This window comes from Pantherophis guttatus, chromosome 1 (genome assembly GCF_059756535.1).
Source record: "Pantherophis guttatus breed Tessera chromosome 1, ASM5975653v1, whole genome shotgun sequence".
Classification (NCBI taxonomy): Eukaryota; Metazoa; Chordata; class Lepidosauria; order Squamata; family Colubridae; genus Pantherophis; species Pantherophis guttatus.
The window spans coordinates 145,329,273-145,352,058 of record NC_142063.1 but is presented as its reverse complement, the minus strand read 5'-3'; the positions used below and the strand labels follow the sequence as shown (position 1 = coordinate 145,352,058).

Here is a 22,786-nt window from a genome sequence, read left to right as displayed (position 1 = left end):
TTGCTCAGTGTGGCCCAGGCAAGCCAAAAGGTTGGATACCCATGGCCTAAATGAAATCTTGCTTTGGCTTCATGGCTTTAATTTAGGATTTTTGATGGTAGGATAAATTGCATCTCCCTCAAAGGCACTGTATAAAAACAAGTTGTTTAAAATATAGGCAGTCCTTGACTTATGACCACAATTTTTGTTGTTAAGTGAGACATCTGTTAAGTGAGTTTTGCACCATTTTACGACCTTTGTTGTCTTGGTTGTTATATGAACTGGCTTCCCCATTATCTCTGGTTGTTAGAAGGTTACAAAAGGGGATCACATAACTTGGGATACAGCAACAATCATAAATATGAACCAGTTGCCAAGCATCTGAATTTTGATCACATGATCATAGGGATGCTTCAAAGATCATAAAATGGTGTGAAAAATGATTATAAATCATTTTTTTAGTGCCATTATAACTTTGAACGATTACTAAATGAACTGTTGTAAATCGAGGACTACCTGTAGATTAGATCTGTTTAAAAATCTAAACAATTTTTCCCTGCTCTTCCTTTTTCAGACAAATCTCTCTGAATGCCCTGTAGCCTCAAGTAATATGGTCTAGGTTAGGAATATTCTGTGTATTGTTTGGCATTGTTGTCTACCAAAGACTTAATTATCATTTCAGGCTTAACATGTGTGTGCCAATTGTGTGAAAAAACAAACTTCACTTGTGAAACGGAGGGAGCATGTTGGACTTCTGTCATGCTAGCGAATGGTCGGCAAGAAGTAATAAAGGCATGTGTTTCCCTATCGCAGCTGAAGGCACAGATCTTCTGCCATGGTTCTAAGAACGTAACCAGGACAGAATGCTGCTTCACAGATTTCTGCAACAATGGAACCATTTACCTGCCCACAGGTAAGTCCTTCTTGTTGGTACAAGAAAATCTACAGTGAAGACAAGTCTTGTCACATCTATTTGGACCTAAACCCAAAATAATGCAGTATGATTTATTTCTGAATAAAGAGTTGGGTTCCATGTTAAAGCTAAAACAAGTTTGTTTTTGTTTTTGTTTTTGTTTATTAATGAAATGATATTATCATTTCATTAAAATTATATTTTTAAACTATGAGAAATGCTATGCTTTTACTACAGATATTTCTTAAAAATATTTGAAACAAGATTCTGATTTTTTGTTCACTCTTGTATAGACATAGCTGGCTTGAGTTTTGAATTGAGATGGCACACCTATAGTAATGATAAATCAATCAATCAATGTTCATAAGTTACACAGATGTAATATATTTTATATCCCACTTGTCAAGATAAATCTTGTAAATCAGTCTAACAGTATGAACATCATACCATTCCCATTCCCCATGTTTGGTATAAAGGTTTATTATTATACAGGTGTAATAATAAACTTGCAACTTCGACTTACAACCATTTGTTTAGTGACTGTTCGAAGTTGCAACAGCACTGAAAAAAATGACTTATGATCATTTTTCACACCTATGACCATTGCAGAACTCCCGTGGTCAGGTGATCAAAATTTGGATACTTTGCAACCGGCATATAGTTATGTCAGTTGCAGTGTCCCAGGGTCATATGATCATCTTTTGCAACCTTCTGATAAGCAAAGGCAATGGAGAAGCCAGTAATTGTGTTATTAACTTAACCAACTGCAATGATTCACTTAACAAGTATGGCAAGAAAAATAATAAAACGGGGCAAAATTCGCTTAATTGTTTTACTTAGCAATGGAAATTTTAGACTCAGTTGTGGTTGTAAGTCAGGACTACTGAGATTTAGTTCAAGTTTTCATTTAATGAATTTCTGTATAGTTCAAATTTCAGTTCAATGAGAAGATTTAAATAAGAGGAGGAACAGAAGCTTACGACTTGAATCTGCAATCAGATCTGCAGTGTGCCAGTCATAGTCTGTCCCACTTACTCCTGCCCTATAAACTTTGTTCTGAGTTTGAGGAGTCAGTTGTAAGACTTGTTTTGGTCACATGTGAGCTCTGTATAGACATGGTCTTAAGGACCAGGAAACCATAGGCATGTATTCCATCCAATTCCTAATTCTGAAGTATAAATACCATATTTTTAGGAGTATAAGATGCACCGGAATATAAGACGCACCTTAGTTTTTGGGGAGGAAAATAAGAAAAAAGCTGATTGGCAGGTGGATCGGCCTCCTGGAATGCCCCCCAATCAGCTGTTCCCAGAGGTGAATTTTAGCAACAGGTTCCTTAGTTGTGAGCTCTATATCTTGCTTTTTTTGGTTTTTTTGTCTGCCTCTGAAACTTCTGAAACTCTGTTTCAGAAAAAACTTTTTTCCTGCCTCTGCAAGTCTCTGAAACAGAGCTTCAGAAAAAAAGCCTCTGAAGTTCTGTTTGGGGGCTTCTTTTCTGAAGCTCTGTTTGGGGGCTTCTTTTCTGAAGCTTTGTTTCTGATGCTTTTTTCAGCCTCTGAAACCTCCATTTGAGAAGCTGGGTGGGACTACATTTGGAGTATAAGACGCACCCAGATTTTCACCCTCTTTTTTGGGGGAAAAAAGGTGCGTCTTATACTCCAAAAAATACAGTAGTAAATGCTATGGTAATTGTCAGGGTTCCAAGTAACAGACCCAATTCAATCAAAACTCTGAGGCCTGGGGTTTCCTCAAAACACAAATTTATTAGGCATGTCATATTGGTACAGCTGGCGAAAATCCAACTCTGAAAAACCCGAGGTTTTCCCCACCCAAATCAAACTCCCAAAATTTGTTCCCCCAGTCCCCACATCTGTTACATGGTCCAATCAAGTCACTGTCCCAACTCCAGTTGGTTTCAGTCCACGCCTTCCCAACACCTGGTGGGAATGACCTTGGTTCACAGGAGAAAGAATTTTATTTTGACTACAAGTCCCCAGCTATCTCTATGCCCCCCTCCCTTTCCCACAGCTTCAACCGGCCTCACTGTGGCAGCCCTGAAGATGCTCCAATATGGCTTCAGGGCTGACACAGTGTCTGTAGCAATAGCAATAGCACTTAGACTTATATATACAAAAGTATGAAGGCTATTGCTTAACGCATTGTAAGCCACCCTGAGTCTCCGGAGAAGGGCCACCCTGAGTCTCCGGAGAAGGGCGGCATATATATATAGAAGGGCGGTTTACAGAGTCAGCATATTGCCCCCAACAATCTGGGTCCTCATTTTACTGACCTCAGAAGGATGGGAGGCTGAGTCAACCTTGAGCCTGGTGAGATTTGAACTGCCAAATTGCAGGCAGCCGGCAGGCAGCAGAAGTACCCTGCAGTACTGCATTCTAACCATTCCGCCACCTCGGCTCTTGCTTGTAATTACTTTGATTCTGATTCAGAACAAATGTTTGCCCTCTGAAAAATTATGTAATCATGTTTCAATATTGTCAAGGTGAATTGTTAGAATTGTAAACCATGTGTTTATATGATGTGAGAACATTATACTTTTTTATTATCTTTCTACACGTAACTACTACAATAGTAAGATCTTAAGGACAAAAATAGGTGCACAAGATTCATCTGTGTATTTTTACTTAGGGCTAAATTCTCTTACACTAAGTGGAACTTATTCTAATGAGCATATACATTGGAGTGCAGCCAAAACCTTATCAAACAAGTAAGCACCTACACTGTCCTGTTAGAGGGATTTTTGTTCAAGTTTCCAAAAGCTTTGTAAGGGCAGCTTTGAGGCACTGTTGTACAATAGGAGGTCTGATAAAACATTTCCTTATCCATTTCGTATTGCTTAAACATCTCCTGAGGTTTTATTTTCATACTGTATTTATTTTGTGGTTAATGTTTAATAATTTTTGACTTCTTGCTTCAGTATTAAATGTTGCTTGACGACAATAGTTTTTAAAATGTTTATTTTGGTAGCTCAAGAACCTATTTCTAAAATTCAGTCTAACATCAATCTTTAAACACCAGAATGAAGCATGATATACAAGCCTATAATAATTAGAGGTTTATTTAGGTTACAGGGAGAAGCTGTTTCTTAAAGGAAGTTAATGAATTGAATTTTTTTCCTGCTATACAGCTATTACCTAATACTGTTTAATCAGGGAGCATTAATGTTGTGCCATACTTCCATAAATTGCCTAAATATGTATGTGACTTCATTCATATTTGCATAGGAAAAATAGGAATATTGAAATAAACATTTCCTGCCAATCTTTATATTTTGCCAGTGAAAAGATGTATACAGAACCACTAAGTGAAATTTTTACCTAGCTTAAATACTGAAACATTCTTTTCTCTTTGCTCAGTGGCAATTGAGATCAAGTCTTGTAAAGGAAGACTTGTTCACTCACCTGAACATTATTTGCTTGACTATTTTATAGTTTTAATATAGCCTACTGTTTTGAATCCAAAACTGTAAGCATTATTTTAGGGACATGACAACTATTGGAATTAAATTGAGTTAATCTCCCCAGTTAGTTAACCTATATCTCTTGCATGTTGAACATTGGGTTTCAAAGATGATAAATAGCCTTGACATTGGATAACAAAAATAATGTAATAAGAAGATATGTCGTAAATGCTATGGCCAGTGACTTTAATTTTGATTCAGAACAAGTATTCGTAGCGATTGTTCAAAGTTACGACAGACTCCCAAAAAGCTACTTATGGCCCAATTTCAAAGTTATGACAGCTGCAGTACCCCTGCAGTCATTCGCCCATATGCCCAACCACAGGAATGCTGCAGTGTTGACCCACCCACTCATTCCACACCGCTGGGTTCCTGAAGGCACTCGTCCACCAAAGGGAGATCAGGAGGGATATAGCATGTGCCAATCAGGCAGAGTTTAACAACTCTGGATTTGTTTAACAGCTGCCTCAGGGAGAGCAGTGGGCGGAGTCATAAAGTAAGGCCATTTTGCTTATTGGCACGATGACATGCAATCATAATAAGCAGGTTCCATTACAGTGATAGCTCGAGGACCAGTGGTGTATTAACCATTAAGCAGACCAAGCAGGTGCTTAGGGCACCAAGCCCAAAGGGGGCACCACAAAGTTGAGAAAGAAAAAACAACAACAATGAAGATTGGTTTCGTTTGTACAGTATGTACAAAGGAATGGGGCACCAAGATTTGTCAGTGCTTAGGGCACCAGTGAGCCTTAATCCGCCACACCGAGGACTACCTATATATATTTAAAAGCTTGTATCAGAGAAATGTTTATGTCAAATAATAAAAACAGGTAATAGCTGTATTTGAAAGAAATACTGTATTTGACAATTTACATTAACAATTACATAAATCAGAGAAGCTGTATATAGATTTCCCATGTGACATAAAATGTAAATGGTTATGAAATTTCCTACATTGCTTTTTAAATAAAAATTACCAGATTGGAACTTCTCTACTAATAGCACACTGACTGAAATGGTACAGGTAGTCTCAACTTACAACTGGTCATTTTATAACCATTTGGAGTTATAATGGCTTTTATGGTCTCTGTAAAACACTTCAGGCTATCGTAAAATGTACCACCCCCCCTCCCCCGCAGGCCACATGACTGCATTTTGGGTGCTTGGCAGTTGACTCACCTTTGCAATTACTTGCCGCATCCCATGTCATATGAACATGATTTCCTATGGATTTTGCTGGTTTCCACATAATTTAACTTAATGACCGCATGATTCACTTAACAACTGTGTGATTCACTTAGCAGCAGTGATTCATTTAATGATCACCACAACACATTTAAGTCCTCTTAGCTTTTCCACATGAGAGAGTGTATATTTTCCCTGTTATTGGGATGCCTTGGGCTATTATCGAATAGCCTTCATTATGCCCCATTGCAATATGTGAACTGTATAACAGGCTGTAACATTAAAACACATAACAGGCTGTAACATTAAAACATATTTTTGTTTTACCTCTGAATACATCCATTTTCTGAAGAAGACAATCATTGTTTTTAAAATCTTGCCACATTTGAACAATAGTAAACCATAAAAACCTACTAATATCTCCATCATTCCATAACAGTATTATAGCTTACTGAATGAATAATTTTGCAGAAGTGGAAGGATAATGTATAAATGAAACCAGAGACAATTTTTATCTATTGTTAGGTCAAGAATCCCCTTCTGATAAACTTTGGGACATAGGCCATGGCCTTTGTTCAAGCATTGTTAGCCTTTTGGGGAATAATCTCATGACAAACATGAGGAAGCAGGGCTGCATGCTTATCATTGGTAGACAGTTTGTATTAAAATTAAATTAGACCAATGATCCACCTTGCCCAGTACTCTTTAGCCAGACTGGCAACATCTCCTGACGTGTTTCTCAGACTGACTTTCAGAGATCCTAATGTAAGTTGTTTGAAACATATTTCTTGCAATCATTGACCAAGGTTCCTAGAAGTAAATACTGTAGGTGTGAACTGGGAATGGGAGAGTATATTTTCAGGAAATTATAATTTGCTGGGAACTTTCTAAATCATCTCTCTCCACCCATAGTTACCTAAATTATGACCCTTACACTGCATATTTTCTTAGTGTCAGCTGAGAGTATTTTTTAATCACTGTTTGCAAGGTACTAAGGCTTTATTGTCAACAGTGTAAAAAGGGAAGGGAAAATAAAGCCTTTCCTTCACATTTATTGGCACCCTGGCAAAAATATTTACCATCAAGTTTTAATATGTTTTTAAAAGGAAATAAATCTGAAGGTTGTTAGTGAGACTAGTATTATATAAATACTTTCTCACACAGCAATTGGCCAGGAGAATGCCCCAAACTACACTTTAGACCATCAGTTTCTCTGGGGGAGGAAGAATACTAAAAGGATTGTTTTGGTGAGACAATATTTTCTTGAATCTGTTTTCTTCTGCCTTTGTTCCTTGGCTTAAATTATAGTTTGATTAACTTCAAGTTAACATTATTACTGATCTTTGTCCCATGGGTCTTTTTTGATAGCTGCTTTCAATTCAGAGCTAATTATATTTACACACAAGATTTACTGTATAATTTCCTGAATCGTAAAAACAAAAAATGTTTTTTTCCCGATGTATAGTTGTGATGTAGCTGTCCAACACAAGATAGACCAAGGATGACAAACAGCTCCTTATGCTATACCAACCAAAGAAGAACTATTTGTCTTCTCATTATAGAAAAATGTGCATGCTCATCTGTGTGTTTTGCTTTGTTTTATGTAACAGGGCAAATAGGAACTGCTCATGTGGGATGTGATAAGTGGAAGTAAGTGGGAATGGAAAAGAGAGGCTAGCTATTTTCTTACAACATTCAAAGAAAGTAAGAAGTAGAAAAGAACATGATTGGTTCTACCCCATGTCAGTCATCCTTGCTTCCTTGTACATGTGAAGGAAAACTATGAGAAATCCTGGTGCTACCGTATTCTAATCAAGAATGTGTTGTGGTTATGTTCTGTGTGTGTATGTGTATATATACATACATATACACACATACATAAACATACACAGAGAGAGAGAACATATCCACAACACATTCTTGATTAGAATATACAGTATATATAACTGAGAAAAAGAAACTTCTTATAAAATACTTTCAACTGCGCAGGTCAAAGTTCTTAGGTATTATGTTTAATAACCAATCACTATTATTTTACTATTATATATTTATATTTACTTATATATTGCTCTTCTGACCAAGTAGCTCAGATCATTATTCATAAATCTGACCTATTAGCAGTTTCATTCACACATTGTACTCATTGACTTGTACAGTTCCTCAGGAGAAAAATGTAAAACTTGTTTAGATGCTAACAGATGGATATCAAGTAGCTAATGCAGATTTCTTGAGATGTATGCCAAAGTAAATCCCATGTTGATCACTGATGTAATTAATATCTTCTTGCTTGACTTGAAGCAGAATGTGGAATTGACTGGAAAAGTGTATGATGTCAAAAAAAAGTATATTTTTTTTAGCTTGGTGAAGAGATGGATTATCAAAATGTATTATAAAGGCTGCAAAATGAAATAATAATATGGAGCAAGACAAACAGAATACATAGATTTACATTGTTGGTTCAGTGTTATAAATCTCAGGTCTGTTTTAACATATGCTTGTTAAAAAACATTATATTCTAAGATGTTTTTTTCTGTTCCTAATTAAAATTGGCTTACTGTTGCTGTGCATTGATTTTATTGAGTCTGTTTTCAACTGCTTAGTAAAGAAATACTTCTTTTGTTGCCTTAAAATGATTTTCATTAATCAATCATAGTCACTATTTAAAGAAGCCTTCTAAAACCATCAAGCTGTTGTCAGTTTATGTATTGAAATTAATTGATAAACAGTTTCAGGGTTTGAATCATGAACTAATAGGTAGGATTCAAAAAGGCAAAACTTGATTCCACCCCCATCCACCCCAGTCTCCAGCAGTGGGTTCAGTTAATAAGTGGGAAATTAAGTCCTAGATTATATTGTTGCCCTGTTGTGAGCCTGTGCTTTTCTTCTGCTCGAGCCTTTGATGGCCTGTCTCTGGCTGTCATGGTGTAGAGTTAAAAATAGATTTGGCATTTAATGGATAGAATGTACTGTTTTCCAGGAGTTCCTTCTGGTTGTTGTTTTTGTCTCCAGACACAGACATTCATCTCTTGATCAAACTCTCAGGAGATTTAAAGACTGAAATCTCAAGCATGCTTTCTTGGAAGTAAGTTCAGTTAAAATTAATGGCTGAAGCAAGTATGTTGAGTGAGAGAAAAAAGCCAAAAGTGAAGCATGGAGCAGCCACCAGTCCAACCTGTGAGGATAAAACAGTTATTCTGCTTGTTATATTAAATTTATCATGACACTGATGACTGAACTCACTGGTTTGTGTTAAATGAGAAGTATAATCAGAGACATTAATTAAAATAGTGATTACTGACAGTTAATATCATGTTTTAAATATATGAGTTTTTGAAGCTATTTTTTTTAATTGAATACCATAGGACAGTGATGGCTAACCCTTTCTGGACCGAGTGCCGAAAGCACGCACGCGTGTACCTGAACCCCCAAAATGCAATGCTCACGCGGCCCCCGCGCATGCGCCCTTCCCCCGTGCATCTGCCCCTGCATGCGCCTCACCCCCCACATGTGTGTGCCTCTGCATGTGCCCCACTCCACCCTGCACATGCATAGCCGAGACCCAAAGACCAGCTGGCCAGTGGGAGACACACACATACGCGGTGGAGCTGAATAGGGTGATAACTTGCATGCTCACAGAGAGGACGCTAAGTGCCACCTCTGGCATGTGTGCCATAGGTTTGCCATCATGGCGTAGGAGATTAGGCCTCTCAATTCAGCAAGCAGTGCTTAGTTCTGTACCAACTGAAGTTTCTAGAACAGACACAATTGCAACCCTACATAGCTAGTCTTCGACTTACAACTATTTGTTCAGTGACTTTTAAGTTACAACAGCAGTGAAAAAAGTGACTTATGACTTTTTTTTTTCACACAACCATTGCAGCATCCTTGTGGTCACATGATCAAAAATCAGACACTTGGCAACTGACATGTATTTATGACAGTTGCAGTTTCCTGGAGTCAACTGATCCCCTTTTGTGACTTTTTGACAAGCAAAGTCAATGAGGAAACCAAATTCATTTAACAACTGGGCTACTAACGTAACAACTTTAGTGATTCACTTAACAACTATGGCAAACAAGGTTGAAAAATGTTGCAAAACTCACTTAACTGTCTCACTTATCAACATAACTTTTGGGCTCACTTGAGGACTTGTATTACTATGCATGCATTGCAGGTTTAGTTCTCCTTTTTCCAGGAATAGAGACACCTGAATTCAGAGGTGGGCTGCTGCTACTGGTAGTTAAGATTCTGCGCAGTTCGGCAAACTGGCAAATCCCACCATTGGCTGGCCCCGCCCCTGCTCTTTTTTCGGCCTGTTTTCTGGGCTGTTTTTCAGGCCGTTTTGGGCTGTTTTTCGGGCCAAAAATGGCCCAGAAAATGATCCAGAAAACAGTCTGAAAATGGCCCAAAAACCCGGCCAAAAAACTGGCAGGGGCAGGGCCAGCCAGTGGTGGGATTAGCCCCACCCGGTTGAATCCTACCTCTGCCTTTGAAGCGAGTGGCCGGGAGGCAGGGCTGGGTATGATGAGTGACATCACCCACCCATATGTCACATGACCAACTGTTCACGCCTACCCAGCCAGAGAACTGGTTGTTTCATCACTGCCTGGATTATCAATTGATGCATAAAATATACTCAAGGCATTGAAATAGTGAAAAAGAGATTCAGATTCCGAAGCACTTCAGAACTATGGATCTGTTCCTTCTGGGAGAGTGTGACCTCATTTAGAACAGGAAGATCTCTTACCTCTCTGGAAGGTAGACAGTCCTCAGTCTTGCCTGGATGCAGTTTCAATCTATGATTCCAATTTATTACCAACAGCAGGCAGGCATTCAGAAGAGTCACATCATTTCTTCAATGTACCACAGAAAAATAATTTTGGATTATTATATTGTGGTTCTATAATTACGTGATTTGTGGATTAAATTCTTATAAATCAGAATAAGACTATCTTGCTTAGTAACTTGTTCCTACATTGGTCTAGAAATGCTACTATAGTTATAAAAATATTCTTTTTGCCTCATGATTCTCTAGCAAAATGAAGTTAGGTTGCAACCATGTGCTGACAGGTCTTAATATCTTTTGACAAATCTGTTCCTTGTTAATGTGTTTAATTTCCTTTGAAGATAATCCAAATGGCCATTACTTTATCTTGTAGCAGCAAAATCTAACAATCTGTACATTATTACATCATCTTTAGCAAAATAAATAAATAAATAAATAATTCACCTTACTGAACTTCAAATCATTTATAGAGAAAAGGTTTAAATAAATTTTCTTTTCTTTTTTTTTTTTTGGAAATGCAGTAAGATTAATGGTTCTTTTAATCATATGTTTGTACTGTGTTCTATAATTGTTCTTTCTGGGAATGACATTGCTATGTACATATTAACTTTGTGACAAGATTTAATATGCTCAGATATTCTTCTGAATTATATTTCTATCACATGGTAATTAACAACAGGACAAGAAAGAGGATTTTCCATGCCCTACTTATAACTAGGTTCATGAGCATTGGAAATATAAATATATGGTCTCAACTAGGCAGTAGTCTGCAATGTTGATGGTTTAACAAGTTATGAATGAATTATTTATCAACATAGATTAGCTATGGATGATTACAATGAAATATGGTTACCTTTTCAAGTATTGCAATACTTATTACATATACATATGTAATATATATCTGTGAATATATAACAGAATTACAGAATTGAAAGGGACCTTCTAGTCCAAGCCCCTGCTCAAGCAGGAGACCAGTGGTGGGTTGCTCCCGGTTCGCACCGGGTCACAAGAACCAGTAGTAAAAATTTGTAGTAGTTCGGAGAACCGGTAATAACATTGGCTGGCCACGCCCCCAAACTGGTCCCTGGCCCGGTCCCCGCTCGCTTACCCCGCCCATCTCATCAGAGGCTTTTTTTTTTTACTTTACAACCTCTTCGGCCGAAAAAATGCTTTTAAAAGTAAAAAAAAAAAGCCTCTGATGATCGCGTGGCTCAACTGGGATCGTCAGAGCCTTTTAAAAGCATTTTTTCTACAACCTCTTCGCCCGAAGAGGTTGTAGGGAAAAAAATGCCTTTAAAAGCCTCTGGCGATCCCAGCTGAGTTGCCTGATTGTCAGAGGCTTTTAAAAGCATTTTTTTCTGCAACCTCTTAAGGTTGTAGAAAAAATGCTTTTAAAAGTTAAAAAAAAAAAGTTGGTCACGCCCACCCAGTCACATTGCCCACAAAATAAGCCACGCCCACAGAACCGGTAGTAAAAAAATTTAGAACCCACCCCTGCAGGAGACCCTATACCAGTGATGGCTAACCTTTTTGCCATCGCGTGCCAAAAGCGGGGGTCGCACATGTGCGTGCCCATACCCATAATTCAATGTGCCCCGGCCCCCCACGCATGCGCTTGTGATCCCCCGTGCTCCCCCCGCTTTTGGCATGTGATAGCACGGTGGGCCTGGTAGGCCCAGTTTTTGCCCTCCCCAGGCTCCAGAGGCTTTCTTGGAGCCTGGGGAGGATGAAAACGGCCTTTTCCACCCCCTCGCAGGCGCTCTGGAGGCCAAAAATGCCCTGTTTCCCAACTTCTGGTGGGACTGGAAATTAGCTGGAGCTGAGCTAGGGCAACGCTCACGTGCCCACAGATATGGCTCTGCATGCCACCTGTGGCATGCACCTCTGCATGCCACCTCGGCCCTATACCATTTCAGACAAATAGTTGTCCAGTCTCTCTTAAAAGCCCCCAGTTAGGGAGCAGTATGTTTTCATTTCCTGTTTTTTAGTTTTCTTGTTTTTCATTTATTATTTTTTTCACAGCCACATATATTATTTATTTTTCCTCTCTTTGTTTTTTTTGGATTCAATTAATAAAAGCAAAATAAGCAAAACATTTTGACTGTCAACCCCAGAATGAAGGAAAAAGAAGAGAGGGAATAAAAGGAAAATAAGAATTTGTTGTGTGTTTGGATGTAGAATGTATCCAGATGTGTATGTATCATAATGTATGCCATATAGGAGAATATTATTATTTTCATTACATTGGGAGCTTGGTATATAAATTAAGTAATTATAATAGTGAGTCCATCCACTGAGATTATGTATGCCCCAGAAGGCTAGTCTCCAAGGATGAAAAATACTCCCTGGATTAGATTTTTATTTCTGGGATGCTAAATAATCATTGGCTTATATAGTTTGTGAGGCATTCTGAAGATCTTATCTATATTTATGTACTTTCAACATCACATAGATGAAAATTAAATGCACATATAGCACATTTATATTTATACCAATAGTGAACATCACATCTAATTACTGCTGTTTTCTAACGGATATTTTCTGCCATCTGAATGTTTTATTCATTTAATTTACAGTAGACTGTTATGCATTAACTTCTGCAGTAATGTGTGTTAATGAATTAACTGCAGTACTTTCCACTATACATGAAAATAATACCTAACCTTACAATGTACTTGTACTTAATATGGAGTAACTGCCATTCAAATATAGACAGAAGCAAATAATTATTAGAATATGTGGTTTAAATAGAAGCACCCAATACTTTAGATTGATTTCAGGGAAGTGTTTTGAGGAATTCACAGGGACGTAAACACTATGGTTCTTTTTAAGAAGCCTGTGTAATTTCTTAGAATACGTTTGTGTGTAGTGGGGGAGATGGAAAGTACCAAAGAGCTACTTGGAATACAGCCAGATCTGTTAATCTCCTAGGGCAAGCCTACATAATCTGATCCAACTCTTCTAGAGCAGATGAGCCTATGCATACATCCTGCAAAATCTCTCTATTAGGGCTTGACCCCTTGATCTAGTATAACATTATGGATAGCATCTTTATCATTGGTGGCCACTCTGACATAACAGTAGTGCCAAAATCTGATGCTACTTGACCTGAATCTCCAGGTTATCCTGATAAGCAGGAGAGGCAAATGTTTAGGGGTTGCAAAAGGTTGAACCGCTCTGTCTTATGAAACATCCCATTTCAACTGCAAAGCTGGTCCTTCAGGCACAAAGTAAGTTGTTTTGGGCATTATGGAAATGTTTAAACTTGAACAGTTTCGTAAAGTGAAATAGGGATTTTTTTGTTTTGTTAGAGTTTTGCACACCCCAACAAAGTTAGGAAATATTCTGACCAAAGGCCAAATTTTAAATAATCCAGGACAGTATTTTCAGGTTAGCTAATTTGGTTTGAAAATTGTGAACAATAATAAAAAGTTAACAACTGAAACTTGTCAACCTTTAACAACCTTGAAGCTATGTGTGAATGTGTTTTTGACATTTGTATTTATAAAAGATGTTCTTGGAAAGGAAACTATGTTTGTTATGTATCTAATTTTGGAGGGAAATTAGAGCGGGAAAAATCTCAATGCTCATTGATTAAGACACTTGGAGAGTAGCTATATAAGGAGAGCTGTTGAACTGCGAAGTTGCTGGATTCTCACTGTACATTAAAGAGTTGTTGTTCACTTCGACCTGTCTCCTGTCTCCTCACTTGCCCGATCTAACACTGGCGACGAGGGTGGGATTGAGGTAGACAGGTTGCACAAATAAGAGCTGACAACAGAATCCAGCCAGGTGGGAAAGTCTGCACGAGCTGAGCATAGCAGAGAAATGTCTGCCTTCGCACCGCCAACGCCGTTCGATCCCGTGAAAGAGAAATGGGGATCGTACATGATGCAGTTTGAATGCTTCCTTGAAGCAAATGACCTCCAAGGGCTGTCCAACAAACAGAAGTGAGCCCTTTTTTTGAGTCACTGCGGCCCCGAAGTCTTTGACACAGCCGAATCGCTGTCAGAGCGAACATTGGTGCAGTCTGAACCATGGCAGGTCCTGCAGACCACGTTGAAGACGCACTATGCCCCTGTGCCGTCCAGCGTTCGTTCAGCGCTATGAATTCCGGCAAAGACTCCAGACGGACGGCGAGCCGATAAATACATACATGGCAACACTACGCAAGGCCTCCACACACAGCGAGTACTGTGATCTAGAAGATGTTCTCCTAGAGCAACTAATCAGCGGAGTCTGGGACATTTGTCTCCAGAGGCGACTGCTGGCCAAGACAAACCACACCCTGCACATTGCCCTAGACAAAGCCAGAGTGCATGAATCATCTAACAAGGCAGCAGAATCCCTGTAGCGACCGGCGCCACCCCAGGTGGCACAAAAGTCTACCCCTGTCCACAGGGAATCAACCCTGACTGATAGCGATGAAGAAGGTGATGGACATTTTCAAAACTGACAGAAATAAGAGGGATAATGCTAGTTGTGGGGGATTCCATCAGAGACAGACGTGCCGTTTCAAAGATGCCATTTGCAGGTGCTGTGACAAAAAGTGACATTAGGCACGGGTGTGCAGGGCGAGTCAACCATCCAGTCACAAACAGAGAGCATTCGCCAATCAAGCCAGTCAGCTGCGACCTCATAAGAAGGATGGAAACATTCAACAAAAATGAGGCACCTATTCCAAAACACCCAAGACATTTCAGACCCAAATTGGCCAAGCTACAACATCCCCGGAGAAAAAGCTGCATGTAACTGTCAAAATTGAGGGATCACCATGCCAAATGGAAATAGACACTGGCTCGTCTATTACCATCATGTCCTGGCCAAGCTAAAAGCGGCAATCCGGACATCAAGAAACATCAGCTGAAACACCAGCACCTAAAGCTGAACGACTACCAAGGAAATCGCATTCCCATTGAAAGCTGTGGGACGTTCCAGGTGAAATCCAGCCATTTCAACAAGCAGCTGCCAATCACTGTGTTCAGTGGACATCTACCGAGCCTCCTAGGACTCGACTGGTTCAAAACCCTGGGCATGGAGGTCACCAGAATCCACTCCACCAACGGCGGCCTGACGACGATCTGCTCTACAAATTCGAGGATGTTTTTGACAAGCGCCTTGGCAAGTATGTGGGGACCACTATTTCTTTTAACCTTGACCCTAATATAGCCCCCATTAGAATGAAGGCAAGGAGAGTGCCATTTGCGCTAAAGCCTAAGATAGACCAGGAGCTGGATAAGCTCATATGGCAGGGCATTCTAATACCAGTTGACCATGCAAAATGGGAGATCCCGATAGTCACCCCTCTCAAATCTGATGGGTCAGTGCACATCTGCGACGACTATAAGTGTATCCTAAACAAAGCCCTCCAGCAAAGCGCCTATCCTATCCCCATTGTGCAGCACCTGCTCCATTCCTTGGGCCCCGGCAAGGTTTTCGCTAAGCTTGACCTTGCGCAGGTGTACCAGCAACTGCTGGTAGATGGCACTACCGCGGAAGCACAGACTATAGTAACACATAGAGCTGCCTTCAAGTGCACCAGACTACAATTCAGAGTTAGCGTGGCCCCTGGGCTATTTCAAAATGTCATGGAACACCTGCTGCAGGGACTGCCAGGGGTTGTACCCTATTTCGATGATATCTTATGAGCAACAACTGCGGGATCGCTTAAGGAAAATGCTAACTATATTCAGGAACGTGGGGCTACATGTTAAAAGGGAGAAATGTCAGATTGCTGTACCCTCAGTTGAATTTCTAGGGCATAAGATCGATGGGGCTGGTATCTACCCCACAGAGAGCAAAGTCAGGGCTATTCGCAACCCATCTACCCCAACAACCCGGGCGGAACTGCAGGCATTCCTGGGACTTTTAAACTTTTATTCTATCTTTTTAAAGGACAAAGCCACAGTGCCGAACCGCTCCACAAACTATTAGTGAAAAAATCTCTGTGGGTTTGGGGTAGGGCAGAAGCCGTGGCGTTTGTGGCTGTCAAAAGACTCCTCTCAGCCGACAGCCTCCTCATCCAACACAATGAACTGCTTCCCCTTGTCTTAGTCTGCGATGTCTCCCCCCTTTGGCGTGGGGGCTGTTTTGAGTCACAGACTGCTGAATGGACAAGAAGCCCCCATCGCCTATTTCTCCCATACCCTGTCCAGTGCTGAGAGAAATTACAGCCAGCTGGACAGGGAGGCCCTGGTGGCTGTTGCCGGAGTTAAAAAGTTTCACGAGTATCTGTTTGGAAGGACTTTTGAACTCGTTACTGATCACCAACCCCTGCTGGGACTTTTGGCTGGGGATCACCCCACCCCAGCAGCCATGTCCCCCCCATCTGACTAGGTGGGCTATTTTTCTGGCTGCCTACTCATGTTGACTCATCCATTGCCCGGGTCAGAGCCTTGGGCATGCCGATGTCCTCAGCAGGTGCCCGCTGCCAGATTTGCTGGAGGACCTGACTCCAGACATTCCTATTCTGCTTATTGACTCTATGGATTCTGGCCCTATCACTTCTGCTGAAGTGCAAGAGCCTCTGCTAAAGATTCTGTGTTGCGAACTGTTATTGGATACAGCATAGCAGGGGCTATGCTGTTATTGGATACAGCATAGCAGGGGTGAAATGCTCCTGGTTCAGACCGGATCACCCAATCCGGTAGCGATGGCGGCAGGTGGTTCGGAGAACCGGTAGCAAAAATCCCTGCGCCCACCCCCCCACCATGCCCAGCTGAGCCGCATGATCATCAGAGGCTTTTTTTTTTACTTTTAAAAGCATTTTTTCTACAACCTCTTCTGACAAAAAATGCTTTTAAAAGTTAAAAAAAAAGCCTCTGATGATCGCGCGGCTCAGCTGGGATCGTCAGAGGCTTTTCTTTTTTTTTTTTATTTGATTTTTATTATAACAAATAGTAATACACTCAATACATTTTCGGTTCAGTGGTGCAAATACATACACACACACACACACACACACACACACACACACACACACATATATATATCTTGTCTTTTATTTGATATTGTTTCTTAAAGTTAAATTTAATTTTAAGACAATTAAGGATAATAGTACTCCAGTCTCTAAAAATACATGTAATAGTGTTCATTTCTCTATGGTCTTTGTTGATTGATTAATACTTAATCTCTATACTCTATTTCCTTCTTTATTTCTTTTCTCCATCCATTCATGTCCCACACGCTATAAAATTCTGAATCTTCTCTGTCATTAATTTCTAAAGTCAATTTGTTCATTTCGGCACACTCCAGTATTTTCCCGATAACATGTTCTTGAGGTGGTATTTGTTTTTCTTTCCAATACTGGGCAAAGGAAATTCTAGCAGCTGCCATTATATGTATAATTAACTACTTTTTCTTTTTTGCATATTCAATTTTCAGGATTCCCAGGAGAAAGGCTTTTGGTTCGAAATCAAAATTTTCTTTTATTATTTCCCTAATCCACATCCATATCATCCTCCAAAATTTTTGTGCCTGATTACAAGTTCACCAGCAGTGATAGAAAGTACCCAGCTGATGGTCACATTTCCAACATTTAGGGCTCGAATTGGGGTAGATCTTCGCTATCCTAGCTGGGGCCATGTGCTATCTATAAAACAGCTTGTATTGATTTTCCTTGTAGGCCGTCGCTTTTGTCATTTTAAGATTATTATTCCATATTGAATCCCATTCATTCAGATTTATATTCTGTCCGATATTTCTGGCCCATGCTAACATCGGTTCTTTAACTACTTCCTCTGCCATATCATACTCCGATAAATAATTATATAATTTGGCTAGTATTTTGTCATCTTTACCCGTTCATATTTTATGTCGTCAGAGGCTTTTCAAAGCATTGTTTTCTCCAACCTCTTGGCTGAAGAGGTGGTAAAAAAAATGCTTTGAAAAGTCTCTGACGATCCCAGCTGAGTTGCCTGATCGGCAAAGGCTTTTCAAAACATTAGAAAAAATGTTTTGAAAAGTTAAAAAAAAAAGTTGGCCATGTCCACCCAGTCACATTACCCCCCCCCAAGCCATGCCCACAGAACTGGTAGTAACAAATTTTACATTTCACCCCTAGTGCATAGGGGGTGGCCAAAAGGCTCTGTTGGCAGGGAATTTAAATTGTTTGTCTGTAAACAACATGAGCTGTCTACGCAACGGGGTTGTTTGCTATGGGGTGACTGGGTGGTGATTCTGCTGTGTCTAAGGGAACAAGTATTGACCACATTGCATATTGGTCACTCGGGAATTGTGAGGATGAAGGGATTGGCCAGGAGCTATGTGTGGTGGCCCAATATGGATGATTGCATTGATGAATGGGTGGCCAAGTGTACTCCCTGTCAAGAGCCTCGCCCTGCTCCCCCAATGGCCCTGTCCAAAGAGTGGGAAAGGCCCCAAGGACCATGGGCCCCCATTCATATCGATTTTGCTAGCCCATTCCATGGTCAAACCTTTCTGATCGTGGTGGACGCTTATTCAAAGTGGCTAGAGATCATTCTAATGCACTCCACCACTGCAGAGGCTGTAATCAAAGCGCTCTGGAAACTATTTGCCACGCATGGGCTACCGGACACCCTGGTGCCAGATAATGGGCCTCAACTTACAGCTGTGCAATTTGAGGGGTACCTAGCTGAGTTAGGGGTCTGTCACGCATTCACAGCACCTTTTCATCTGGCCAGTAATGGTCAAGCTGAAAGATTTGTGAGATCGGCCAAAGAGGCATTGGCCAGACTCGGACTGGGGGACTGGCAAGCCAGGATTGATACTTTTCTGGCAGCCCAACATGTTACCCCATGCATTGCAATGGGACAAAGTCCCACAGAGCTCTTAATGCACCGGAGACTCCGTTGCACCCTAGATAGGCTGCACCCCAATTACTCCCCTGAGGGGTACATGGAAGCCGAAAGTAAGACTAGGAGTTTCTCTTTTGGGTCCCCGGACTTCGCAAGGAATTATGCGGACGGTCCCCTCTGGGTGGCTGGGCAGATCTCTGACATTACCGGGCCCAGGTTATATATAGTCAAAGTCAGTAATGGAAGGGTATGGTCCATACCATCTGTCATGCCTGAGCTTCTGTAGCTATGTTCTCTCTTTATATTGTTTCCCTTTTTCAGAAGGCCATGCTCAATGAGCTGGCAGACAGTGGTATGTGTTTTGCATGGGCTCACTTCCTCAACAGCCACCCTCAATACTTAGGTTCTCCTTTAGTGGAATAATGTGTGTAGAGCCTTAGTATATCAGTAGCAGGTCCACAATCTTGGTTTCGGTGATAAGCTTATCTATGATGACACGGGATTTATTTACAGAAGCGGAGAACTTGGCTGCACGTGACTAAGTAATTAGTTAAATTTAGGGCAGTGTTATTTTATCATTGTGTATTCTGCAGGGTGACCTATGCCCTCTTGGTCATGTCTATATTTATTCTTATTTTATTGTAAGACAAGTTCTCCTAATCTTTTCAGGAAAATTACATGGGCTGCTCTGTATTTTATTTCTCATAAGAAATGTTTATTAGGTATCTTTAGTAATTTTATCTTCTAAAAAAGATTGTGTTCTAACTTGAAGGATTGTTCATTATACATAAAAATAAAAATTATTATTATTATTATTATTTATTGAATTTCTATACCGCCCTACTCCCGAAGGACTCAGGGCGGTGTACAGCCATGAAATAAAACACATAGATATACAAAATTTAAAATCAAATAAAATGAATTAAATAAATTTGGCTGAATTAATACCCATAATTTAAAATACCCATAATTTTAAAATACATTAAAAATTTAAAATTTACACTTAAAAGGGAGAAGATTTAGGCGAGGCCCGCTTGATGAAATAAAAGCGTCTTCAACTCGCGGCGGAAGGTGCGCAGATCCGGGATCCTCCGTATCTCTGGGGGGAGCTCATTCCAGATTGTCGGTGCCCCCACAGAGAAGGCTCTCCCCCTAGGGGCCGACAGCCGACATTGTTTGGCCGACGGCACCTGGAGGAGCCCTTCTCTGTGGGAGCGTACTGGTCGGTGGGAGGCTGTTGGTGGTAGTAGGCGGTCCCGTAAATAACCAGGTTCTAAGCCATGGAGCGCTTTAAAGGTGGTAACCAGAACCTTGAAGCGCACCCGGAAGACCACCGGGAGCCAGTGCAGCTCGCGCAGGAGAGGTGTTACATGGGAGCTCCATGTTGCTCCCATAACCACCTGCGCGGCCGCACTCTGCGCCAGTTGGAGGCTCCGGGTGCACCTCAAGGGGAGCCCCATGTAGAGAGCATTACAATAGTCCAGACGAGAGGTGACGAGGGCATGAGTGACTGTGCGTAACGAATATCTTTCATCAATCTGGATATTAGCGAGTTACATACTGTCATCCGAATATTTAATCACTAGCCTGAACCTATTGAACCTTTCTTTCCTTCTTTGTAAGGCTGATTTTTCACTTAAATTTATATCTACTTCACCCTTTTTCTTTCTTTCTTTCTTTCTTTCTTTCTTTCTTTCTTTCTTTCTTTCTTTCTTTCTTTCTTTTTTTTTTTTGTGACAGTAACCTATCATCACATGGTTTCTTGTACTCTTGAGGGGATATTGTTGGAGACTTGTTATGGGTCTTCTCTACCCACAATTACCCCTTTGAACCTGGAGTTAATTCAGTATATGGAAATAGACTCTACACTTTTGGAATATGTCAGGTTATACCAGCAATCAAGGAAACAATCTGAAAAGAGGTAGATAACAATAGAACCGTAGGGCTGAAAAAGTCATTTAACCCACAATGTCTAACCCTGTGTAGTACAGAAATCCTAATTAAACAAAACATTACCAATGGCTGTCCAGCCTTTTCTTGAACGTGTCCTGTGAAGGGGAGTCCACCTCCTCAGTGGGTAATGGTTGAACTGTTCTTGTTCTTGATGTTTTTCTTGCTCTTGCAGAATTGGCTGCATATTATTGTTTTGCAAAAAGCTGAATGCAAACTCAAATAAATAAAGCTTCATTTATCCACTCCATTCTAGCTAGCATCCTTTCATGTATACTTATTTGGAAGCCAAATATATCTTGTACCTAACACTAGAGGTCTCCTTGGCCAACAGCCTGAGAAACAGCGAATGAATAAAATATTCCATCTCATTTTAGTTTCATTTGCTTTATCTTATAATTTTTTTGTCTTATTTATTTTAAGCTCCATTAAGTGGAGCCAAGATCAGGTTTCCCCCCCCAGCAAAATATAATGTAAATCCTTCCAAAATATGCATTTAAATCTCTTCTAAGGTTAAAAATTGCAATTCTGATTTTTTTTTCTGTGTGTTTTCAAGGTCAAGAACCTTCAAACAAATCAAAGCTAGGACCTGTGGAGCTGACTGTAGTTATAACCATACCAGTGTGTGTGTTGTCTATTGTTTTACTGCTGGCAGCCTACACGTGCCAAGGACACTTCTGCAGACACAGAAAGAAAAGAAGGCCAAATATTGAAGAACCTCTCTCTGAGTGTAATCTGGTGAACCCAGGAAAATCTCTCAAAGATCTAATTTTTGACATGACAACATCGGGTTCTGGATCTGGTATGTTTATGTGCCCCAGAGTCAATTTCAGTTTTCTTAGGTGTATAGTTTTTTCCCACCCTTTAAGGTGGAGATCCCTGTGATGCATTTGTGCATGAGGACAGTTACTATATCATAAGGGTGTCAAACTCAAGACCCAGGGAGGCGGATCTGGCCATGGGGTGTTTAGTTCTGGCCCACAGGGCTGCCCTGGAAACAGTGAAGGACTAGCCCACAGTGCCTCTGCCAGTAAAAACGGAGCTCAGGAGGGCAGTGTGCAGCCCTCCCGAGCTCCATTTTAGCTGGCAGAGGGTTGCAGGAGACCATCGCAGCTGGAAATGGAGCTTGGGAGCTGTTTTTGCTGGCAGAGCATTCGTGCCAGGCACCCCCGACATGAGTGACATCAAGTTGGCAACACCCACTCTGGCCACGGCCACTCTGGTCCCCCGAGATCAAACACAATACTAATGCAGCCCTCAATGAAATAGAATTTGACACCCCTGCTATCTAGGAGTTGATGCAGACTTGATTCTTTCTGTGTCAGAAATAAGTACCCCAAGATCACACACAGGATCAAAAGGCTATTGAAATAATCACATTCCACAACATTGCTCCACATCCCATGGAAATAGGGCGAAATAGTTTAGTTTTTAAAATTTACATCACATTGATACACACAGAGAGAGAGAGTTTATATACTGTATGTACCTATACTGTATGACCCTACAACACTTTTAAATAAAGAGATCCCTCAGTCATTTCATAGTTTGTTTGTTTTGTTTTGTTTTTTAAAATTCAATCTCCATCTACTTCTATAGGAAAGGGTAATCTTGAATAAATACTAAAACGGGGGTTGGGGAGGAACAGGCAGTATATTTATGTTTATGTTTATGTTTTATTAAATTTGTATACCGTCCTTCCGAAGGACTCAGGACGG

General features: G+C 40.5%; 1 protein-coding gene across 4 annotated transcripts in view; it reads left to right on the top strand.

The window, feature by feature from the left end:
• Window positions 1–22,786, top strand: part of ACVR1C (activin A receptor type 1C) — a 59,860-nt gene that overhangs the window by 16,244 nt on the left and 20,830 nt on the right. For 2 of the 4 annotated variants that reach the window (XM_034425469.3, XM_034425486.3), the window contains exons 2-3: window positions 662–892; window positions 21,625–21,870. In XM_034425469.3, the coding sequence (XP_034281360.1) occupies window positions 662–892; window positions 21,625–21,870 (477 nt within the window). Of the gene's footprint in view, window positions 1–661; window positions 893–20,917; window positions 21,040–21,624; window positions 21,871–22,786 lie in introns of those variants that run through there. The other 2 variants (XM_034425478.3, XM_060687971.2) reach the window with 2 other exon arrangements.